The 25,974-nt window shown below is 39.9% G+C and overlaps 1 protein-coding gene across 4 annotated transcripts in view; it reads left to right on the plus strand.

Annotated features, from left to right (window-relative positions):
• nrip1a (nuclear receptor interacting protein 1a) overlaps positions 1-24,879 on the plus strand; it is a 51,571-nt gene extending 26,692 nt beyond the window's left edge. For 2 of the 4 annotated variants that reach the window (XM_068213756.2, XM_005157748.6), the window contains one exon: positions 19,894-24,879. In XM_068213756.2, the coding sequence (XP_068069857.1) occupies positions 20,239-23,481 (3,243 nt within the window). In that variant the 5' untranslated portion in view covers positions 19,894-20,238 and the 3' untranslated portion in view covers positions 23,482-24,879. Of the gene's footprint in view, positions 1-4,576; positions 4,638-14,958; positions 15,400-19,893 lie in introns of those variants that run through there. The other 2 variants (XM_005157749.6, XM_009291760.5) reach the window with 2 other exon arrangements.
• Positions 24,880-25,974: the final 1,095 nt, after the last annotated feature.

Genomic DNA, 25,974 nt, shown 5'->3' on the forward strand with positions numbered 1-25,974 from the left:
CATTCATTTAGTTTCATATCATACATCATGATAATATATTACACCCTATGTTAAAAAATCTTTCAGATGGGGTGCTAGTGGCTGGGATGCACAAGAAAAGAAACCAAAAAGCCACTCTGGAAAAAATCCTTTTTTATTTACAATCTCCTCACTGTTGCTATTCTGCACTTCTTTTCGCATGTGTTTTTATCCTGACCTCGTAAAGTGACAATCGCAAGCACGTGGCACTCCCCTGACGACAAACTGACAAACCATTGATCCAGCTCCGATGCAAGTTTATGGAGAAAAGTAAAAAGAGCTGCAGTGTTTATGTGTGCTGTGTTTTCTGAGGTAATTAGTCTGCCGTTATTACTGAAATGTGTGTTTTCCATACAAAGTGTGAAGCAGATTAGTTAATTTTTTTATGCACATCATACCATACATTTTTTGCGATATTGACAATGGTGTTCAATTAATAAATAACGATATCGATACCAATTTTATCGTCAGACCTAATTTTAATGTCCTTTTATTTATTTATTTATTTATTCATTAATTTTTTATTAAAGACATGCATTTTTATTTAAATTTTAAATTTTATTTAATGAATTTTCTTCATTTATTATGTTTTTCTTTGTTGACTTGTAAGTGCTTCTTATGCCCATGATGTTGGCCTCAGTCTTAAAGGCGAAGACAGACTAACTAATCAGCCCCTGCATTTTGTCCATGAACATAACCCCTGATCTCAGGGTCACCGTGTGTTAGCCCTTATCAGGACCACTGGCAGCTGTTCAGCACATTGCCTTATGAGGAACGGACACCAATACTCTCAAATGTCCCTACAGAGTATTCATGTTAAGAACAAGAATTCTCACCTACAGTATGCCACATTAGCCAATTTCAATATTAAGGTTTTTTTTTTTTATATATATCTTTTAACTTTTAACTTATTATAAAAGACATATGTGTCCTAGCATTGCACACTGGCTTGTGTAAACTTAGCTGAGCAGCATGCATAGTATTTTCAGATAAGATATCTGGCAACATGTTTTCAGCCATACCAGTTTGAGATGATGAACATCGCTGAATTCTGTCCCCCTCCTGATCACCCTCCTGAGGTTAAACTAAACACCGATTAAGCACACCCAAGTGCAGGACAAGAACAGCTGGGTACCAGTGTGGTCGCCATTGGCAGGGTGTAAAGTTTCATCCGCAGAGGGGGTCAATTCTGCTTCCTCGGAAGGAGGCCCGAGCCTCTGAGAACCTGTCATCGTTCACGTCGTAAAAGCTGTACGTGTGTCTGTTTTTGACCTCCCAGAAAAAGACACCTATCCTCGGCTGAACATCCATGAAGTGTTAATGCAATAGTGTTCGGAGAAGTTCATAACATGCCTTGAAGTGTCAAGGATGTCATTATGTAAAATAGTGAGGATTTTATTTCTGGAAAGACGGTTACGTTTTAATTTTGTGGTTTTGTTGTTTGAGCAATACAGTGACTTTTGGTTGAAACTTTTATCAGAAATTTTAATTAAGTTTTGTTTTTAAATCAAGAGTAGAGCTTCCGGTCTTGATTCAAACACCCAATTTTAATGCGCTTTGCATGTTTATAATCATAATTCTTGGTTAATCTACAGTTAGGTAGCTCTGATGTTTATGCATTAATGGGATTCTGCAGTATTTATTATTAATTATTTGATTCCTAAAAATGTGTAAAGGAGTCAAAATGGTGCCACATACAACCAAACATCTGCTGCAAGAAGCTATATTTCTGACTGGTAGTTTGAATTATGACAGGCAATAAAAAATAAGTATGCTGCTTCATTCTGGCGTTTTTATGGTTACATCTTGATGTATTGTCTTGCTTTTTGGTTCATTTAGATGTTTTTGGTCTGTATTGCATTAATATTTCAGTTGAACTGCACCACATTAAGTTTGAAAGTGTTTGGTGTGCACCAGTTCAGATGGCAATATTCACTGTCACACTCATAAAAACCACACTAATAGAACTATCAACCAGGTTCAATTAGGCTATATGCTTACACAACAAGGATGTAGCCCCTTGCATTTTGTTTACAAGACAATGTTTTAAAATTATTCACATTTACACATCGGTGAAAATGGCAGAAAAGGCTGTATTACTTATGCCAGGCCAGTATTTGGCACTGTCACCTTGTTTCTAAACAATACCTGTAAGGAAGTGGTGACATGTTGTCAGAAACTCAGCGCTGGTGTGTATGTAGAATTTGCCATGTGAGGCTGCATCTAGTTTGTAATGTGTAGTAAAACAATTTTTTGCTGATAAGGCATTAACAAACACTTGAGCAACACTTTCAAGTACTCGATAACTCCCTAAACACAAACTGTGTATGGCCATGACGTCATCATTTTCAGGCATTTGCACAGACATGACAGTGGTGGCGTTTTCAAAAATTCCCACCTGGTTTCAGATTTATGCACTTTCAGTCCCAAAAATGTTGTTTAAACAAACATGCAAAACACACAAAAATGTTCTGTTTTTGGCTGAAAATGTTGAAAACAGCCTTTTTAAAATGAGCCTGACCTACTAAAGGCAAGTTCATACTGCAGTTCGTTTTAGCCCCAATTTTCGTTTGCTGACAGGTTGTGTGAAATCACCAACAAAAGCAAGAAATCAGAGACAATTGGGAGCTTGTTCACGTGAGCGTGATTTATCAAAAACACAATCAGAAAGAATCGCTGATGTGTCACCAACGTCTGTGAATTTTTGCCATGCTAAATATCTCAACTTCTTGGTGATTCAAAAGAATGCTGTGTGAATGAGTTCTGATCGAAAAACACATCAGCGATAACCAGAGTTGGGTGTAACTCGTTCCACAGTAACCCGTTAATGTAATCTAATTACATTTTTGGAGAACACAGTAATGTAACAAATACATTTTAAATTTGTGTAATTTTTTGACAGTTACTGAAGTCAATGTAATTGTGTTAATTATGTTACGAATATAGTTTTTAAAAATGCTTCTTTTAGATTTTCCGCTAAAAGTGTCAGTAAATAAGCATGCACTTTTTAATTGCTGGTGAACGTGAGCTGAAATGGTTGCTGGCAAGAGCGGTTGCTTCAAGTGGAAATACAGACATTACTTTGAGCGTAAAAAAAAAAATATTGGTGTAAAAGGCAGTCCATGTCCAGTCTCCGAAGACATTGCTTTTAACCGAATCAGCAACTTGTTCAAGCACTTGAACAGGAAGCATTCTATCACAACACTCGTCACCAAGGAGGACACCGGCATCCAAAAGCATGGCAATCCAACTTAGCCTAAACAGGCTAAATGGAATTTTTGTACAGGATCGGGAGTGAAGGTAACTTCTGAATGTGAAGAGAAGTGTAGCTGCATATGAAGCCATTCAACATATCGTGTCTTTTGCACACTCAAGTTTGTTATTTACAATGGAGGTGCATACATATTCGGAACACGTGTTGAATTTTAAGTTTTGGACGAACTCTTTAAGTTTTTTGAATATGTTAAGCTGCTGTGATTAGCCCATTGTAATGTTTCTCATTAAATATTAAATTACTGAAAGAGCTGCAGTATATTTTGTATTTTTATAGGTATATTTTATTTTAAAAGGAACTTCAAAGTGAACTAGTAATTTGATTACTTTCTACATAATGTATTTAGTAAAGTAATCAGATTACAATTTTCAAGGAGTAGTCTGTAATTTGTAATCTATTACTTTTTTATAGTAATTTACCCAACACTGGCGATAAAAAACAGCCAATAAGAGAGCAGGACACAGGTCAGGAGTTATAGACCATAAAATTAGGATAAATAAGCTTTACAATCTCATCAGACAGAAAGAAAAAAAACCTTTACACATCTTTACACAGTCCTTGTTTCCTGCAGCTCTCTACACATTTCCTCCTCCATAATGATTTACTCTGAAAATTAAAAAAAAAAAAAAAAAAAAAAGGATTGCAAGTGCACAGACCATTAGAATTGTTGAATATTTAAATATTTATTGCACCATTTCCAGTCTCTTACATGATCTTATCATTATTGTGAGCCAGAGTTGTCAGCGATTATTTAATTCCTGTCACTGGTCCATCATGCAGTATGAACACGGCACCAACTGAACGCTACCTTAGAGAGTCATGCAGTGTGAAAACAATGGCGATCTGACAATTATGAAAATCCTGCAATGTAAACTCACCCTAACTAAAATAAGAAATACAATTTGTAGTCATATCTTAGCCATAATCTTGGGGTGGAAAGAGATGCAGCACAAAATGCGTACTGTGCATGGCATTATGAACGGCGTTTGAATTGGTGCATCAGTGTGCATGCGCTATCTATCTGACCTCCTTACACTTCGGTTCCCTCCCTTTGATTCATGTCGTTTTAGACCCCGCAATGCCTTCATATTGCAAGCAGTGTCTTTGGCTAGACAAGCAGATAACTGTGCGATTCCACTGTGGAGCGAGGTTACAAGTACAACGGCCTCTATGACATTTTTCATCACAGGGACTGATATCGCAGACGGCCATTGGAGAAAGGCAGGATATTTGAGATATCTATCTATCAGGGCAGCATGAAGGGTTATTTTTTGTGTCTTGCAGATGCAGTTGAAGGACGCCTGCAGGCAGCACGACCCTCGCTGTGCTTCTGACGCGACTCAAGGTCACGAACGCTCACCCTCTGACATTCACTCACTACAGACAGAGACATGAGTGTGTGCTGCTGAGGGAGCGAGTGGGGGAAGGGAGGGCGCGAGGATGGGGTTGCAGTAAAAGTCATCTTCCCCTGTGTGCTCTGAGTAAACAGTTCACTTTGCTCTGTGTGAGCGCAGCCAGGGCCTCATTTGCTCAGCCGTTTTTACTCATCTCTCCCATTTGCCGACAACTCGAGACATGCTGTTCTCTGGCTGCCTCTCGGTAGAACCGTTTGTCACGTCAGGGGGTTTTATTTGACTTAAGTATGAGTTATCTCAAACTCGGCTCCGAAAATTAATGCACCTTTAAATTCTGAGCCGTTTCAAGCCTTTATAGTTCTTTTATGTGATCAGGACTGAGCACTCAGGATATTGAGATGGTGTACGCCTACGTTCCCCTCTATTGTGTTATAAGAAGCAGATACAGTGTCGTGTGATATGAAATGGCATATTTTTATAAGTGACTAGAAACATTGTGGCTTTGTATTATTAGTCTTGTTTAGCATTTCCAAATATCTTGTAGAAATTTGTGACTAAAGGCCGGCTCACACTGTGCAAATTTCTTTTATTTTTAAAATAAAATAAACGATTGCATCATGTTAGACTGCATGAACATGGCTTCCATGTCACACTGTAAGATCTCAGCTGTCATAATGTCTGAGTAAATGACAATGAAGACTCGCCAAATGTGGAAGAAAACTCCCCCGGATTTTGTTGTCATCCATCCGTGACGCTTTCACTATCCCGCGTTCTAAAATTTTTTCTCACAGCAAACGTAAACAATCTGTAGCAATGGCAATTTTGCACACAGCGTGTCTTAATAATAAGACCAAGAAGAAGAAAAAACTGTTTTGACATTTTCCTGTGGTCATTAGAATTGTGGCATATCGATCATATTTGGCGCTCCTATTGGTTCTTAGATTGACGCTTATCGCAGCTGTTGACACTGCAGGAAAGTGTCTGAAATCTTCTGACACTACAAGAACTTCATCGAAGAACAAATCTGATTGCAACGGACATTAAGTGGCTGTCTGTGAACATGTCAAACCAACAATCAAAGATCACAGATTTTAGGCTAAGATTTCAGGAACCCTACATTTGTCTCTGATGACAAAATCGTGGCTGTAATCTCAAAGTGTGAGCTTGGTTCTTTTGACTTTTTGTGATTGTAGTTTATTTAGTTTCACACAATCTTCTCATGTCTTATTCACGGTTACATTTAGGGATTTGCTTTTGTAACTAATCTTAAACTTTAAATTGTGATTTTTCATGAGTTTAATTGTTATTCAACCATGTTTCTTTATCAAAGTAACCTTTTACATCGTTTATTTTGGGTTTTACTTTTTTATATATACATTTTGTTTATTGTTTTTGACAATTTTTTACTTTTAGTTTTATTTTTAGTCATTTAAGCACCAGTTAAAACAGGGGTGTCCAAACTCAGTCCTGGAAGGCTGGTGTCCTGCATATTTTAAATCCAACCCCAATAAAACACAGCTGAACTAGCTAATCAAGCTCTTACTATGTATACTAGAAACTTCCAGGGAGGTGTGTTGAAGGAAGTGGGAGCTAAACTATGCAGGACACCAACCCTCCATTATTAAGTTTGGACACCCCTGAATTAAAATGTATTAGTAATAGTAGTAGTAGTAGTAAAAGTATTAGTAGTACTACTAGTAGTAGTAATAATTTATATCTATAATGACAGTTTTAAAACATTTTAAATATTTTGTAAAGCCTCTGGCACCAGGCAGTGGATGATAAATGTTAATCATATCCTGGCTAACACCAACTAAATTGCCTTTCAGAAAATCTGTTGGAGTATATGAGCAATCTCTGTCACCTTATTAATATTCATGAGGCAAGCTAAATGTTAATTTTACATCTTCACATTTTTTTCAAATCATTCCTACTTCTTGACTATTAGCATGCCAATGCATGGTACACTTTAGCAAGCTAAAACTCTCATAAGAAAGTTGTGCTCTCTTATTTGACCCCATTTTGATGGCACATTTGTGAAATAAATGATAAATTCCAATCGATTTCTCAGTTGTTGGATGAATAGCCAGTCTTCCAAACCAAAACTATCCTTCAAACTACAGAACATCGATTGGCAGCAGGCATGACCAAGGACATGTTATCGTTGGAAAGTGTTTCAGCCACTGTTTGACGCTCATTAATAAATAACAAAACAGAAAATAGGACAAGGGGGAAGAGGGAGAGAGAACAACTTTGTAAGCGCTGCTTTTAAAGAGACAGGGGTTTGCTGACTCGTTTAGCTTTGTGTCGTGCACTGTTATCACCCCGCCATTAAGTTTTTAATTCAACTTCATTTCTGTTAATTAGCAACTCCAGGACTGACAGGCCTCTCTGCCATGTCCATCCGTCTGTGTCAGGACAACGATCGCCTCTCCCGAGTTGCGTTCATTACTTTTGTCTTTTTCAAGTCCTTCAAAAGTGCTTATTATTATTTAAGTCAAAGCGATGGAAAGTGTGCCGTCAGCTCTTTTGGGAGTGGGCCGTAGTACAGAGAGCAGGCCAGGAACACAGACGGGACAGTCAGAGGCTCATGTGCTGTGGACGCCTATTGCTAGCTGTGCATTTTAGATGTCAGGTCAGCGTGATGATTAGAAAAATTATTGTCGTTTGAGATGATTTCAAACATTGTATGGAAGTGTCGTATCGTAATGCAGTGATGTTTTCAGATGGTAAAAATGAAACAACGATGGTTTACATAAATTTGGCTACTTTAAAATTGCATCTACTGTGAAATAATGGCATTATAATTTACTTTATGGTGGCCTTCTCTTTCAAAGTACTGGGTTGGACCCCCCTTTGCTTTCAGAGGTGCCTTAATCCTTCATGACATAGATTCAACAAGGTACTGCAAACATTCCTCTAATAATTTGGTCCATATTGACATGATAGGATCACGCAGTTGATGCAGATTTGTTGGCTGCACATCCCTGATGGGAATATCCAGTTCCACCACATCCCACAGGTGCTCTATTGGATTGATATCTGGTGACTGAGGAGGCCATTTGAGTACAGTGAACTCATTATCACGTTCAAGAAACCAGTCTGAGAGGATTTGCGCTTTATGACATGATGCGTCATCCTGCTGTAAGTAGCCATCTGAAGATTGGTACTTTGGGGTCCTAAAAGGATGGACATTGTCAGCAACAATACTCAGCTAGGCTGTGGTGTTGACACAATGCTCAATTGGTTCCTAATGGGCCTAAAGTGTGCCAAAAAGTATCCCCCATCATCACACCACCGTCACCAGCCTTAACTGTTAATACATGCTTCATGTTGTTGATACCAAACTCTGATCCTACCCTCCGAATGTCCCAGCGGAAATCGTGACTCATCAGACCAGGCAACTTTTTTTCAATCTTCTATTGTCCATTTTTAAGGAGCCTGTGTAAATTGTTGTTTTAGTTTCTTGTTCTTAGCTGACAGGAGTGGCACCCAGTGTGGTCTTTTGCTGCTGTAGCCCATCAGCCTCAAGGTTGGACGTGTTGTGCATTCAGAGATGCTCTTCTGCATACCTCGGTTGTAACGAGCAGTTATTGGAGTTACTGTTGCCTTTCTATCAGCTCAAACCAGTCTGGCCATTCTCCTCTGACCCCTGGCATCAGCAAGGCATTTGCGCCCACATAATTGCCGCTCACTGAATATTTTTTCTTTTTTTTTTTTTTGACCATTCTCTGTAAACCCTAGAGATGGTTGAGCATGAAAATCCCAGTAGATTAGCAGTTTCTGAAATACTCACACCAGCCCGTTTGGCACCAACAACCATGCCACACGTAGTCACTTAAATCACCTTTCTTTCCCACTTTGATGCTCAGTTTAAACGCACTGAGTTGCTGCCTTGTGATTGGCTGATTAGAAATTTGTGTTAACAAGTAGTTGGACACGTGTACCTAATAAAGTTGCCGTTGAGTGTACATATGTATATGTGTGTGTAATTAACCCAATAATGCATGGTAATATTCTGTTTTATTGTAAATATTATTATTATATCAATTATTATTGCTAAAATAATTTATTTTGGGAAAAAAGCATTGAGTAATGTCTAATCAAATCATTAACATTTGGTTTAAAATGGTAGGCATACTGACATTCACAGGCACAACATGCTTATATAATCTATTTTGCAGTCCTTTCAAAGGAATAAATGTTTGATATTATTGCATGTAGAATATCATAAGGAAAGCCAACAGGAATGAGTTTGGGATGGTTGCTTGTGTATTATTTATGGCACCAACATGACACAAAAAAGGAAAGAAACCTGCTTATGTCACTTGTCAACACATTGACTTCCAGTTTCACTAACACAGTGTCAACTTGCAGAATATCCTTCTACAGCACATGCATTTGACACCCTCTGGATCTACAGAATTATGACAAAAATCTCATGAAACAGCAGGCAGGGATTTGTGTTTTTATGATGCAAATGCCTGTAAAGGATTAACTTCCTCTCTCGTACTATAGCGACATGCTTTTAAGTGAAGCATATGCTTGTAAGGGTTTAAACAGGACTGCTTTGATCAGAGAAGCTATGGCGTTGGTATTTGTGATTTAAAAAAAATTCATTTTAAAGCTTCGAATCAAGGGTGCAGTTTCAAGTTTGATCTTAAGCGTCACCACGTCTACCTTCTGTCAAGTTGACTATCAGGTCGCATCCTTGAAAAACTCTCTGGCCTTTTCTCCTTTGGCTCTGAAGACTGCAGAGACTTTACTGTGTTAATAACTTCTCTCTCATCTTGGGAAAAGGCAGGGGACCCAGGCACTGTCTTCCTTTTAATGTGCTGGCTTTTCTTCAATCATTTAATTAAGAAAAGGAGCGATTATTCAGCCTCGAGTCAGCTCCTTCTCCCTTCCAGCGGCTCATTCATCTCTGATTAAACTTGTAGCATTCGGTAACTGTACTTGCTGGCTCTTTCTGGGGCATGTGAAACAGGAGGAGATTGTGACAGTACAGAAAAGAGGAACCTGAGGTCTTTGAGTGAGTTGCAGGATAAGGAAATGGTCCCCTTTGGTCTCTTTGACTTGATAAAGGCTGTGTTATCTCTCTTTTTTATGTTTAAGTTTGGGTTATCTTTTTAGGGGCTGCATAACCTGTCTGAGAGTTGCGGTACATAGTTTAACCCCCCCCCAATTAATGGCTAACACCACCATGGGAATTTGCTGAGGTAATTGGAAAAGTTTTTGTGTGTGTTTCGATAAGGTGCTCCACACAAGCTACATTTACCGATTACAGATCAATAAGTGACGGCACCGACATTCTTGGAGTTGTAAGGCCGGTGTCTAGCCGATGAAAAAAAATAAAAATTAATATATACTATATATAAATATATATATTAATTAGTGGTGGGCCGTTATCGGCGTTAACGCAAGACTCTTAACGTGCAATAAAAAAATATTGACGTTAATCTATTCTCAAAGTTGGGTTGGGATTACTTTAACCTAATACCTGACCGGTGAGCTGTCTGCCAAAAAAGTGCCTTTCTGAATCAAAACAGCAGGATGCCTGACTTTAACTCGCGAACATTTCATTCATGCTCCCGTGACAAACTGGGGTATTAGACGCAAATAAGGAGTAAGGACTAGTGAGAGTGTTATCGAATTTAATAACGCACGCCATATGGAAAGAGAAAAAAAAATTTAGCATTTCGCGATGTGTGTGTGTGTGTGTGTGTGTGTGTGTGTGTGTGTGTGTGTGTGTGTGCAGTCCTTTACTAGCCGCGTGTGTGGATCTTATTGAAAAAATGTCAAAAAATCCTACAAGTTGGTAATAGTTTGATCGCGGTGTTTACTTCAATAATGCCACTAATATTTGCATACTCCACATGTCTTAATTCCATTTCTGTTTAGTTCAGTTATGACTTTAGTCAGATTAAGGTGGTCAAAAATCACTGTTTGGAGCTTATGTAGGCCTACCGTTTTAAATTCAGGTTTAACTGAAGAAACAGTTAGTAAACACAAATACATCTTATTGAACATCATTTATTTTCATCACCAATTATCACAGTAGAACAGTTTTTCAAACAGTTAGTGATGCATTTTGGAAACAGGAGATGAGCCCCTGGTCTAATGCGCCACCTTGCTTGAGAAACCCGTTCTCAAAGACTTATTTTTGGGTAGCACACATATTCTGAATGCCTTCGGCTGAATTTAAATGAGCCGTTTAGTCTAGAATAATCTAGATTATTTTCGAGATTAATCTAGATTTAAAAAATGAATTAATGCCCACCTATATATAATACTACATTATGTATTCCAAAATATTTCCCTTTACTATAAATTACTATAGCATTTTAAATGTGTAACAGCTGGTTTTACTGGATTTTTGTTTTAGCTGTAATATACTATAATTTGTTTCTGTTTAGTACAATATTATTTGCCTCATATGTTTCATTGATGGCAATGAAGTGGGGCAGTAGGTATGCTGTCGCCTCACAGCAAGAAGGTCGCTGGTTCGAGCCTCGGCTGGGTCAGTTGCCGTTTCTGTGTGGAGTTTGCATGTTCTTTCTGCGTTCGCATGGGTTTCCTCCGGGTGCTCTAGTTTCCCCCACAATCCAAAGACTTGCGGTACAGGTGAATTGGGTAGGCTAAATTGTCTGTAGTGTATGAGTGTGAATGAGTGTGTATGGATATTTCCCAGACGTGCGTTGCAGCTGGAAGGGCATCCGCTGCGTAAAACATGTGCTGGATAAGTTGGCGGTTCATTCCACTATGGAAAGTTTTATTGATCACCAAGATATGATTGTTTTGGATTTAAGTTGCTTCGATTTAAAAATGAAAATTGCAAAAATAGCTTGGATGTAATGCAGTTAAGCTACATTTTAGGATAGTAGCTTGCCCAACACTACCTGCAGTTGTACAATTATATATTGCCATTCAAAAAAGGTAAAAGAACATTCGCAAAACAACTTTGTATACATATGTGGTTAGTAGTACAGTCTTCGACTTATGGTTAGAAGCATAGTTTCTTCTTAAAATTTAATATCACACAAAATTGAATAAAAAAAAAAGAAATAAAGCTTTTATTGCGAAGAAGTTCATAGATGTCGTTTTTGTTATTTGCAGCAATAATTAGACATTATTCTGATTCTGACACAATTTTAGCCAGTGTTGACAATTTGGGAATCAGTCATGACTAGCAGTTATGTAATTGTTTGGGAAATGCACCCCTGATACGGCTCTACTATTGTGTATTGTGTATTGTAAATTAAAAATGTATTGCTGTATAAACCACGAGGGCTGCACACACAAATGTGTTTTAAAATACAGGGATGTATTAACCGTTTTGTACTAGGTGTTAATAAGTTCCTAATCCGAATGCGATGGCGGTTGTAAACACAGACCTCATGAGAAGAATTCCACCGGGAGACAAAGAAAGGGTTTGAGAGTCCTGTTCCCCTCTGCCTCGGCTCTAGGGTGGAAATGGTTAACATATCACTGTAATTGGCACCCGCAGCTGCTTGTCCTCTCCACAAACAGGAGGGGATGATTTTTCCCCCGGCCTCCCCCTCTCCTCTCTCACTCTCTTTCTGCAGCCTCTGCTTTGTGTGACAGCTGCCTAATTGGGCATTCTCCCCTCGTAGCGAAGCTGCCTCCTCCGGCCTCCACTGCTGACGAATGGCAGCGGATTACAGATGAGGACACAATGACCCGTTCGACCTTCGCGCAGCAGGGGGAGCAGAGGGAGGGGCCTGACGGGACGGGACGGGCTCAGAGCCTCGGGTCACTGGAGGATGAGGTCGTGAGAAGGTGGAGGATCTGCCAGGTGGCCAATGACAGAGTGTCACATGACAGTAGCTTGATGTCAATGTGTCAAGGGTAGACTGGTTGCACTACATCCTCAACAGCACTGGCATGCATGCACACTTGCTCGTGGCTTAATCCTGTGCTCTTAAACTGATCGAATATCTGAAAGAGAGGCAGTGTGACTTCTAATACTTGCATATACATGTGCTTTGTGCTTCGAAAGGTTGTTAAAATCATGATTTTTAGGCTCACAAGAATTGTTTTAATTGTTTGCGAATTCACTCCTGCATCACATTCATGTTATAAGGGTATATTCAGGTTATAAGGGTTAGGCGATGTCGACCAATTTGACACTGTACGATGTCTAATGTAAAACATGGCATTGGACGATGGGATGGTCGTCATAAGCGGAGGTGAATTAATTATTTATGAATAATTCATTAATTCATAAAGAAATAATTATTTGTAGCCTGCCGTTTAAACTACCTGAACCGCACAGTCTTTTACTCATAAACAAATTATAAGTAAATAAAATTACACACAAATTACCACCTGTCAATCACTTTTTCCACCGGACTCTAGCATTAAATAGGCAGATTGATCTGTGTCGTTATAATGGTGTCCACAAACTTTGTCGGTAAAAAAAGGTGCCCCACTAACAGTATCTAAGGTTTTCACTAAAATGACTAAGTACTGAAAGTGAAAGATTGAAGCAGTGTACTGACACTGTGACATGTTTCTTGATAGATTCAAAAGACCAAAGAGTCATTAAATAGCGTCAAGATTAATTAAATATCACGTTTAACAACTATAGTAAGATGCGATCCATTGGTACATGCTTGATAAACTGTCCGACATGCACTGCTCTCTGGAGACAGTGTGTGTGGCTGTGTTTGTGTGTGTGTGTGTGTGGTCATGTGATGTGCGTGTTAATTGGACGGAGGGCTGTTCAGAAATGCTAGGTAAAACACAGTGTGGATGTGGATCATTTTCGTTCTAAAATGCCATTTTAAAACTAAGACGTATTAGTATAAATAAGGCCTAAGTGTGTATTTTTCGCGTGCGGGTTTGTGACGGGGCAGGGCAGAGGATCAGCGATACCGACTCAGCATAGTGTTGTCTATCGGCCATCGAGGCAGTTTACTTTTTTCATCTGGGGGTTTAACAGACTCAGCTAGTAAAGTGCTCTCTCTAAAGGTGGTGCTCTAGCGACAGATGCCAGAGGCCATGGTCTTTAAACTCCTTTTTAGAGCAACCGATCCCCATGTGGAAAGTCGCCGGTTTGATCCCAGCTCGGAGCAGGTTGGGTGGTGTAGGACTGGTGGAGTTACATTGGTGCCGTGACTAGAATGGGAGTGAGGTTTAGGGGGGTGAGTGTAACGGAGGCCAGCTAGTGAAGTGTTGTGCAGATAAACCTCACACCTCTGACATCTAAAGGTGGTGCTCTAGCGACAGACACCACAGGCCATGGTCTTTAACCTACTTGGTAGACCTCTAAAGGTGGTGCTCTAGCTACAGACACCAGAGGTCATGGTCTTTAGCCTCCTTAGGCAAACGACTTCCATGCGGAAAGTCGCCAATTCGATTCCAGCTCGGAGCAGGTTGGCTGGTGTAGGACTGGTGAGGTTGCACGGGCACGAGGCGCAGCAGGCAGTGAAAATGCGAGGTGCACAAGGCACTTAAGCAAAATGCTCAAGTCAAGTCAAGTGATCATTCCAAAAAGGCGCCTCTTAACGCAAAAAACGTATTTGGTGTGATCAGCCCCTAAGACTTCTTTTTCCAGTCCACATTGCTGATGCAACAGGCTTCATTTTGCTATTGAGTTATTACTTTACTTGGCTGGCTTTTATTTAGCATAGCAAAACTCCTAAGGTTTGCTGTTTATTTTGCCAAAATTAAGTTGCTGGTGTATTTAAATACCAAAAACACCAGCTGGTATTTAAAGGCACTAGGCTAATGACTGTATTTTTCTTAATGCCAGAACCTTCAAAATTCCACAGCATATGTGCAGCAGACTAATGATCCAAATGAGCCCTTTTCTCTCCAGATCATTTGCTGCAAGTATTGAAAAGCCATCGGTTAGACTTTCCACCGTTAATAAAGAAGTGGGAAAAAAGCACTGATTCTATCACCAACTGCTGCAAGGCAAGATCAGGCCGTAAAGGTCTTGTCTGCTGAAGCATTTCTGCCTGGCTTAGCTTTCTTAGCCGACTGTAGTAGTGATGAAGCCACGACCAGTCTCTGCTCCACTTCACCCACCCACACTATAAAAGCAAGAGTGTGGTGACAGAGCGGAGAATCTTCTAAGACACAAAACGCAGGCTGTCAGAAAAGCTGGCGGTGCCTTGTTCCTGTCACGCTGCCAGGATGCAATATCACTCAGCTGAGGTAGAAAGCCGTCAGTTGTAAAATATGATGAATTATCCCTATTCGGCAAAGAGTGGGCCGTCTGTGGGCGTGTGGTGCTCTGAGTGTACGTTAGGGTGTATAAAGAGAGACTACCTTTGTGTGTGCGTCAGTCTGAGTAGTGTGCTTGCAGCTCACATTAGTGTGTGTGGGCGAGAAAGAGAGTCATGGAGCTACGGGGTTACTACAGGTTTAATGGCGACCTTGTTGTGCACGCACTTAGCTGCTTTCAGTGTTGAGTTGCTCAGAGTGAGCGTCTAATCCCCACCCGGGTGCTCGCACACTTGATTAGTGGCCTGGGTTATCAGCCTAGAGGACACGCCGCTGCCCCCCCCCCCCCCCCCCTCTTCACTGGTCAGGGCGAGGGCACTGAAGGGTGTCAACCCCAAAGAAAGAAAGAAAGAAAGAAGAAGAGAGAGACGGATGAAGGGAGACGAGAGGGGCAGGATGTTGTTGAGGTGTATTAGTATTCAGACAGAGCCTTACAGCCTGCAGAGCAAATTGATTACTACACTGTACCTGTTCTTGGTGTCACAGCTCCGTAAGAAGGTAAGATCGTATATATTGTATATGAGTGAGGACATGGCTGAAATATCTCTCCTAAGAGTTTTCTAAAGTTGTGGATGAGTCAGATTGCTTTGTTTTGTTATCTTGAGGAGTTTATAGATTACTGTTTCAGAGATTTTAGGTTTTTGGTGGAAAACTTTTTTGCTTGCGTAATTTTAAAAGTTGCACACAAAGCATTTGTGTTTAACAATATGACAACTTTTTTTTATATCTGTAACTTTATAGGCACTTCTACCTCCTGGCATTAATGTGTCTTTTGTAACCACTGTGTTGAGATTTTGTTGAGACCCTTCCCACTTACTATGTCATGCTCTACATCACTTTTGTAGTAGCAGTCAGTGTGATTCTGTACAGTATTGTTACACGAAGAAACTCAAGGGATGAGAATATGCAAGGGAATAAAAAAGATGTTTATTGTAACTACAATTTTAATTGTATTACATGTTTTCATGCAACAGAGGGAGGTACAAATCCTTTGCTTTGGTGAACTCCCTCATATTACATTCAGTAATGTTTACTTTTTTGGTCAGTAGGTGCTGTTTTGTGGCTGATTGAACACGTTTTTGACTGTTTACACCTGTAATTGGTGATGTCCATTTGTCCATATCTTATTACCATGTGTAAACTGGGTCATAGCAATCTGCAGATATTTTGTGTTTTTATTGGCCATTCCAAAAGTTTGAATCACCCAATGTGTCTTCGCCAAGTGGCAATAGGCAGTTATTGGACAAATAACTTTGATTCTTACACATATCAAGATTATGTATCATCTTCACCAAAGGGAACATGTGGAAGCTGAGCTAATATTGGACTACTCCAGTTACACAACTTTATTCTCATCACTACTGAGCTTATGATGACTTGGTTTGCAAGAATGTAAGCATAAACACAAGGAGACTACTAAGAAAATGTGTTTTGTTCTTATTGCACAGTCTTACTTTTTACCTATTACCTGTAACATGTTTGCAACCACCTTTTCCAAGCATAACACATCATGAGTGGTGTATTACTGATGCATTTTAGCTTAAAGTGTAAAACATGAAAATATCAGGAGCCGACCTTATTCGAGGCATTTGAAACACACCATAAACCAAAAGTCATAGGGCCTTTAAATATTTGGAGGCTGTAAACCACTGGCCTAGGCCTGATCTGCGTGACACATACCACGTATTGCCAACTTGTGATGAGATTACATCCTGGAAAAAAGTGGAAGCTGTCTGTTTTGGATGAGGACATTGCTTGGTTATCTTTGAAGAGTTGTGCAGATGATGTAAGGGTCATGACGCACATGCTGACCCTTCATTTGAACCTTAAGGCAACGGTGCAGTGTCTGTTTATTTTATTATAAAAAATACAGATTAGTTCCCGTTCAGTGTGGACTTTCAGAAAGCTGATATACTGAACTTTAGACCTCATAGTGTGACTGCTGTTTTTGTCAAATGCACTTCATGTATTTAGTTTTGTAAGTATCATTGCACTTTGCAGTACTGGCAGTTGATGTGCTATACTTGGTCAGAGCTGTTTACATAATGACTGGCATAAACTATGATCCTGATAAACATGATCTCTTGAGTTGTGCAGGGCAAAGGGTGACTTCTAAAGAGCCATGGGCTTTCTCTAAAGTTTATATCTGCCCTCTTTTCACAAAGCGTTCCGATGCATATTATTTTTTCCTGTGTGGAGCCTGAAGAAGGTCACAGCACTTGTTTTCTAAAGGTTTGGTCGACGTTAACAAAGCCAGAAACGTCCACTCAAGTACTTTTAAGTGTTTGTTTTTTTCAGTATTGGCATGATCTGTTTTTGACCATGAAGAGATTCCCATGCTTTTACTCCCCAAGCAATTTCCAACCCCGGAAACTGGGCCATTTACCGCAGTCAATTAAGAGTACAAATATTTTGTTTGTTCTCATTTCCTGGTTGTGGGTAGTAATTACATTTTTCCTTGAAAAAGCTTTAGTGCACTCAGTTTCAGTTTAGTGTTCCATTTGTTTTTTCGACTGACAAAGATGCATGTTATTCTGTAGTAGAAGATGAACCAGCTTGGTCTTCTCTAAGCGCTCCTGTTAACATTATGCTGCCATCATAAATCTACAAGTGTAAGGTCAAGACTATTACTTGTGGCAGAACTCTGGAATTATGTTGGGAGTCTTGTGATGTTAGACGCACAGGGCCCCTGTATTTATTTCTGCTTGGATAAAACATGCTGGTATTGCCCCGTGCTTGCCCATGTGAAAGGGTAGCTCATCTTGGGGTCATGATAATGTAGGTCAGACTCATGCTTTTACTAGGAGTCAGAGATTGCACTTGGCAAAGCGCTAACTGAAGGGGGTGTGCCCCAGCTGGGAAATGTCAATGCGTGATGCCCATAATGCATGTTTGGAAGTAGGTCACAGTGACCTAGTTTAAATTGTGCATGGCCCTGATTGACTGAGTCACCCAACACTATCTTAGGAATGTGTTGTTGTAGTTTCACAGGCGTTTGTGCCTATGTGTGCAACCGAGGGATAACAACAACTTAGCAGTTGCAGTGGCACAACAATGTCCAGAATTCCATTTTTATTTCTAGAACACATCAGATAGGCAGCAAGTACTAATGCACATCGCAAGGGCAGCTTTGTCGCTTTTTATTAGAACCTAATGCTTTGTATGGACGCCAGCTGTTGCATCAACTCAAACGGCCCCGGCGGAGTGAGTGACCTTGACTTCAAACAGGGCATGCAGCAGGTTTTGCTCCTTTTGCCTCATCATGCATTTTAAATAGACTAAATGGATTACAGTTTCTGGACTGTGGATGTAATTTATGATCTGGTATTTTTTGGGGGGACAATTAATCTTCCAACCTTGCAGTTGAGAAATTAGGGATCCAGTCCAGATATCAGATCCTCTCCAATTACATAAGGCCACTCATTTTACAGGGAGTTTTATTTTTCAGGTAACTCATTCAGGAATGTCTTCATCCTGCACTGATGGTGAGAATATTGTGACGACATAACCCTGAATATATATAAGGCTTGGTCAAGAGCAGACTAAACCTAAATTTCACAGTCTGATTTGAACTCATTTACACTAACAGGTAATGTTATAGTGGTAGCTCTTTTATTTTGCAAAGTAACAAATTATATCCAGATCCAAGGTGTGTAGATTGCATAGTGGCATACGAATTTCCTAGTCCTGTCACTCTGACAACCTTGTGCCTGATATCTTGATCAGGTCATCTCGTACCATCCACCCCTTGTCAGCCCAAGCATAGAAGAACAACCAGAGGTGCCAATTATCAGCAGAACAAATCATCCACAGCCATTGACCTTCACTTTGGCCGTAGAGAACTGACGAGGTCAGCCTTGTGTGTATTCCATGATTAAGGACTTACAATTTCATCTAAAATTGTTTTCCTTTTCTGAAGAAGTGCGGATGCTATTGTGACTTTGGTACAGCTGTACCATGAGCCTCTCATGTGACTTTGACTGTACTTCAGCGAGTTGTGTGTTGAGTATAGTGTTTAGTTGGCTTGAGCATCTACACAATAAATGTGTCATTTTACAAAGCCAGTGGCACTCTATGATCAGAAGTGGTATATTTTAAGAGAATGTAGTGAGAGCAGCTGTGGTAACATGGAAATGAAGGACTCAACTCTATCATGTGTGTATTCATTCTTCAGGCACTGACAACAACAGCAGAGAGGTTGAGAGAGTGATATATTTCCCAGATGTCTGATCATAAGAAAGTGTATCTCTTTCTTTAAACCTATAAGTGAATAACCTATGTCTATCATAACAGCCTAAAAATGTAGATTGAGCAAATGTTTACTGTATATCTAAAGTCATCAGTGATGTTTTTGTACCCCAAAACTCCAGGTTTATCTAATTTAGACAAGTTGTTTGCCTTGTTTGCCATCAGTCTGTTCTGAACCTGCCAGTCATTGTAGATTATATGGAAGTACTTGCTAGCTGTCTGAGGTTGTCATACAATGAACTGAGTTTTCAACTGGCAGTTCCGTAAGTCTGTCTTGGCAAGAATACTGTCAAAATATTTAATCCTCTTTTGGACGGTGTGCTTTTGTTATTTTTACCTTATATTTGTCAAATCAATCAATCACGTAGTCCTAAAGCCTTGTGTATTCAGTTTTTAATGAGATTCTGCTGGCTAATTCCTGCTGCTTAAGAGTCTGGAGAAGAGAGAAAACTCAAAGAAACATCCGTTCCTATTGCTGTTATGGAACAGAATTAGTCTAAATAAATCTATTTCAGTATGTGATTGAGGTTAAATATTTGGTCATAACCTGACATATGAAGATGACATTCTTCTTTATACATAATTACAATTTTTCATCATAAAAATGTCTTCTGTTTAGACAAAAGTCAAGCCATGAAGGTGTAAATGTTTACAGTGTATTTTGCATCTAAAACTGATGAACATATGAGGTATTAAATGATGTTAACTAATATTTTTTAATCTATGTTTCACTCTTTTGTGCAGGGCTGTCACCAGCTGACACTGTGGACAGAATTACTGGATGTGGGAAGTGATTGCACCCAGAACATTAAAGTACAGATGAGTTGCCATGGAGTTCTGCAAGACTGACAACATTATGATCCTGTACTTATCTTAACAAAGGCAAACATGGATATAAAATACAAAAAGTCATGCTTAGCTCTTCCCTCCTGTTTGGGGGAATGGCTTGTGAAGCTGCATTAGGCCTTTCTTTTACGTAAAAAACAGAGTTTGGAAGCTAAAAACTTTAACGTCTCTTGGCAGAAAGTATAAGAACAATTTTTCCCTCTATTGTGGTAGATAACCATACAAGGGACTCTAGTATTGAACATGACTCATGGGGAAGAGCCTGGCCCTGAAACACACCAGGATTCTGCTGTATTAACATATCTGGAAGGCTTACTCATGCATCAGGTAGCAGGAGGACAGGGTGCGGCAGCAACACAGAGTGGAAGCCAAGAGCAGAGAAATAAGGATGGAACAGGGCATGCACAGCCTAATCATGGCATTAGACAGGAGCAGAACCGGACATATTCCCACTGTGGAGCCTCACAGCATTTCAGAAAGGCACGCCTTCTTAACTCCGAGGCCTGGACAGAAAGTGAGACTCAACGAAGATCAGTTCCCTCTGTTGCACTCAACGGGCAACATGAAGACCACCATAGTGGCCAAAATGGCTCTTCACAGGATAAAGGAGAGAGCACACTTCTAGCCAGTTTGCTACAGTCTTTTAGTTCTCGACTTCAAAATGTGAGCCTGCCACAGCAGATTATTCAAGGCTTGAGGCCACCAGACACCTCCTGCCAGATAAGCAAACCTGCACAAGAGGAAAAGGCAGATGTGCCTTGCCACAGACCTGCCTCGAGTCACCTCCAAGAGTTAGTGAGCAAGAGCAAACTTCAGAATCACAGCAACAGTGTGCCTTATCAACAGAGACGGTCTAGCCATGAAAGTTTTTCACAATCTCCTAAGGCACTGCAAAGTAGCACTCCTTCCCCATCTCCTGAGTCTCTATCTTGTACTGAGCGCCTAAAAGCAGTGGCAAGCTTGGTAAACATCAGATCAAGCCCTGCTCCATCTCCCAAACCAAGTGTTGCCTGCAGTCAACTGGCCCTTCTGCTTTCCAGTGAGGCCCACCTGCAACAGTATTCTCGAGAGCATGCCCTGAAAGCCAAACTTTCTGGACGATCAGCCAGTGAAAGACTATCTGCCATGGCCACACAACAGACACCAGATAAACAACCTACAACTTCTAGCCAAACTCATGGACTAAGCCTCTTACAAACCAAGAATGGAATATCTTCACAAATGTCAACAAGCTCCAGTAGAAAGAGTCCCAGCCAAATTTCAGGGCAAAGAAGGACAGAAAGTTCAATGAGGACAGGACATCGCTTCAGAGAGCGTCGACCTTTCGAAAAACAAGGCAGACCATCACAGAATTGTAGCAGTCTTCTTCTTCAGCTTCTTAACAGTCACAACACCTCACAGCGAATTAATGGACAGGGTCACTTGAAAGATGACTTCATTACCTTTGGCCCTCTGGCCTCTCCACTTTTTTCAGACAGTGAACACTCAAACCCTGACAGCAGTCTCACAAAAGACAGCAGTGATGCTGAGAGCAGTTACTCTAGTTGCTCTCCTATTGACCTTTCTCTGAAGGGCAGAACAAATGTACAAACACCAGTGTCTACTTCATCCTCACCTGTACTAGACAGACTCCCAGAGTCCTCATTTAACATGTGGAAGCCTGAGAGTTCCCCTCTCAAAGTATCAGCAGATCACAGAGAGATGGACTCCTGTTCAGAGATGAAGCCTCATCACAAGGTCACACTATTACAGTTGCTCTTGGATCACAAAAATAACGAGAGAGTAAACAAAAGTCTGGATAATCCAGATTTGCTGCGAGCTGTAATCCCTAAGGTCACTAGTGCATCTACAAGTAGCCAAAGTGTTTTCAGTACATCTAGGTGTAAGGACCCAAGTGACCTTAGTGGACACTGTGGATTGAGTTGTAAAAGTCCTAAACTTTTGCCAACATTATCCCAAAGTAGAGACTCAAACTGCAGTGCATCACCATATACACTTTATGGGTCTCCACATTCTCAGTGTGTCCCCTTGGACCTTTGTAAAGTGAAACAACCTACAAGTGATGTTAGAGTGAAAGAACCTGCCTTTAGTGCTAGCAAGCTGTTGCAGAATTTAGCTCAGTGTGGAAAACAAACCCCTGATATTTCACCTCCAACAAAGGCACATTTACCCCCTGTTAAACTCATGACTCAAGAACTGAAAGTTAACCATCCTCCAACTTTAATTGAGAAACTAACTGCACCAGTTCAAAAAAATACCCCACTGTGGGAAGAGGCTACAGCAAAACCTTCAAATGTGCCCGAAGCAACACAGCAAGTCTCGGAGATCGAGAATCTGCTTGAAAGACGCACAGTTCTGCAGCTGCTTTTGGGCAATGCTCCTCAGAAGGAAAAGGTAGGCAATAAAAGAAAAAGAGAACACAGTAAGACTAATTCTGGAGAAAAACCAATGCATCAAACAACAACCCAAGCAAATGGTCCTCCGTTGGATGTTACAATCAAAACTGAGCCAACTGAAGAGGGTCAAACTAATGACTACAACAAAATGTCACAGCAATGCCAGAATTCAGTTTTGGAGCAAAGAAGCTCCAGCGCCAGTTATCTTTTTCAAGAAAACATCAAACAAGAACCACTTTCCCCAGAGGCTTCCACCAGAGATGGCCTTCTCTGTCATCTCCTTAAAAAACGACCCAAGGCACTACAGCGAAACAAGTTAGAGGACCTAAATAAGAGTTGTGTCAAAGAAGATTCAGCTGAAACCCAGGGACCAACAATCCCAAAGAAGCGAAAGTTTTCGATAGAACAAGAACATCAAAACTCTTTAATTCAGCCGACCAGCAAATTGGAACATTCTTGCAGCATAAAAGAAGACAATGGTAGTTATTTTGCCACTGAAGGTCTAGAGACTAGAGAAGCCAGAGACCCATCTAGCCCCCCTGAGGCAGACAGTCCACCAGCTAGGTTTCCACCGTATGAGTCTAACGAAAACCGAAGTTTCAATGTTTTAAAGCAGCTGCTTCTTTCAGACAACTGCTTGAAGGAATTGTCTCAACCAAGGAGTACATTCAGTTCGCCTTCACATACTGTGTTGAATGGAAATACAATCAAGCAACCATGCAATGGAGGTGAGCATCAAAACCTTCACAGAAGTCTGAGCCCCAGCAGTGCTTCTTCTAAAAAAACAAGCGGTCACAGACCAGAATCACCCCAAGTTACACAGCAAGAACCCGCAAAGTCAAAAATCGATTACAGCACCATGAAGGATTTGAAGGTCCCTACAAGGATGCTTAATGGAGATGATCAAACACAAAAATATGGGCTCGACTCACCTCGGTTTACCAAGACAAACCCTATTTTGTACTACATGCTCCAAAGGAGCAATGCACAACTGGTTAAAGAGGGGGAGGGACTAGAGGTAGGCTTGGGACAAATGCAGACAAAGGTCAAAAATGAGTCATCAGGTGATACTGAGGCCTTTGAACTTTGAAACAAAATTCACAGAATTACAATGGAACACTTAGTTGTGACTCACCACGGCTAAACGGGTCATAGAAGAAATACTAGTTTTGAGACTGTGAACCAGCTTCTGTGCTTGAACTAGAAATGTGCAACTTTTTACTCTCTTCTACTTATCTGATTGCTACAGTACTTTCTATCGAGGCATCTCACATTTTTCACTTGAATTACATGTCATTCAGTTCACAAGAAGACCATGAAACCAAAGTTCATTTTGAATATTTACAATCACAACTTTGGCTGATTTCTTTCTTACTTTTTAAGTGGCAAAGGAAATAAAGTTTTCTACAATACAAAAGATGTGTGAAAGATTTGCCCTCATGTATTTGTAACAATATCAGTTCCCACTCCGTTTTCCACACAATGGTAGAGTTGGCCTGAGGCAGTAAGTTATGATGCACCAATGCACATGATAATCTGTATAAACAGATTGTGCCTCAGCAGTTGTTAGTGAATATTCCTCAATTCACCATACTGAAATGAAGAAATAACTGTTGTTACTTTTGTCAATGCCAGGAAGGCTCTAAATGTCATAGTATTTATACGTTCAAATGAATTAAATTTTGAAAAAGATAGACATCTCACATTGGTTCTGTATTGTTTAAAGAAACCAACAGCATTGCTAGGGCTGTATGTTCATTATCATGTTTGGATAATATTGAATATGAGTCCATCAGTATTAAAACATGGTATCTTGATATCTAAATGGTATGTGAAGTGTGTATAATTTCCGTTATCAATGTCCTCTTTAATTTCTCTCTTCCATCAAAAAAACAATGTTGTGATGTGCTTTATTCTTTCCTCTGCGTTTTTCGCATATACTATGTCAAGAAGGCAATGGGTTTTTACAATACTTCAGAAGATGATGAATGAAAATCACAAGAGTTCTACAAATGACTGCTTTTTTGCTCATATGTTTTGTATTTGTGTATTTTATGAACCGGTCTTGGTATTAGCATGTCATAAGATGTTTGTTCTATTATGCAAGAGATTGCTGCATCAACTTGAGACAAATCAGCCCAATCTCAGCTGTCTGTCATGGTAATGGACACATTGATCTAATAAAGGGAGTGTTTGTGGTATTAAGGCCATTCCCACCAAAATACATTAGCTCATGTGAGGTTTTACAGTCTTATGTTTGACATATGTTGTTTTTCATCAATCTTAAAGACTCGTTATAAACTCTATTTATGTACATAGCATTATCTTTATGAAAGACAGCTATTTTGTATGAATGAAAAGCATTTTAGTTTTGAAATTTCTTAAAGAGACTTCAAAGTAAATGCCATGTGAATATGTACTTTAGAGGATGATTTTTGTCCTTTTGCATGTGTCTCCTGATTAAACTACGATAATCTGTTCTGCAAAATCTTGTGTTATGTCAGATATTTAAGAGTACACTGCTGCCTGTTGCATGCAGATGCATGAGAAGGTTCCTATGTGTTATTGGACATGGGGAAATTCAAAGTCTTAAGCATATATATATATAAATATACACACAAATATATATATATATATATATATTTTGTCATGGAGCCCAATACATAAAATGTGATCTGTATGTTTGTCATGAAGAAATGCTGGGCAGAAATGTTTGAACTTTTGAAACAAATGTGCATATGAAGATATTTATTTTGTTTTTACTCGATTTTATTTTTTACAAGTAAAAAGACAAACAAACAGGTTAACAATCATGTTCTGTACTGTACAGTACAATGATGGACGTTTCAAAGACTTCTCTTGGTTTTGCAATATTGTTTTGATGCAGGCTAACTGCAGTATTATTGTGTATCATTATTTCTAAAAATACATTTATTTGGGTGTTTACTTGCACAGATTTTCAATAAAGTTCTGAAATGCACAATCAGAATAAACTTGTGGACCTTTGATTTTTTTTTTTCTATGACCTGTGCTTGACCCTTGGCTTCTCAAAAAACATTAGTTAGGAGGAATCCATTAACAGTATGTTTGTCGTACAAGAAAACCTTGTCTTTGGCTGACTAAACCTTGCCGTTGACCTAGTTTTTATCTGCTGGGCCCTGAGTCATGACCTTAATTCCTGCCGGTTGCAGTGACATAGATGAGAGAGGAAGTGATAGGACAGAAATGACCTCGTGCATCACTGAGGCCAACATCAAGACAGATCAGTGGCCTGTAAAAAGGTATTCTGGAAGAAAGGGACACTCTGCGACGAAGAACAACCTGCCTCGGGCCTGCAGGGGGAGAGAAATGCTATTCCCTCACCTTCTGCTCGCTCGCGTCGAAATACTGAAGTTTTAAAAGCTCAACAATGCCATGTTTCTGTGACAGACAGCAGAGCACGAGGGGTTTTAATACTCAAAGCCGGGAGAAGCACGCAAGCCTGTTTTTGAATATGAGCTTCTTTAATGTTTTTTTTCCCTCCAAAACTAGGTCATATAATGTAGGCCTACACCTCCTTTTATGTGTCTGTGTCGACATGAGG

Source organism: Danio rerio, chromosome 15 (assembly GCF_049306965.1).
Source record: "Danio rerio strain Tuebingen ecotype United States chromosome 15, GRCz12tu, whole genome shotgun sequence".
In the NCBI taxonomy this organism is placed as follows: Eukaryota; Metazoa; Chordata; class Actinopteri; order Cypriniformes; family Danionidae; genus Danio; species Danio rerio.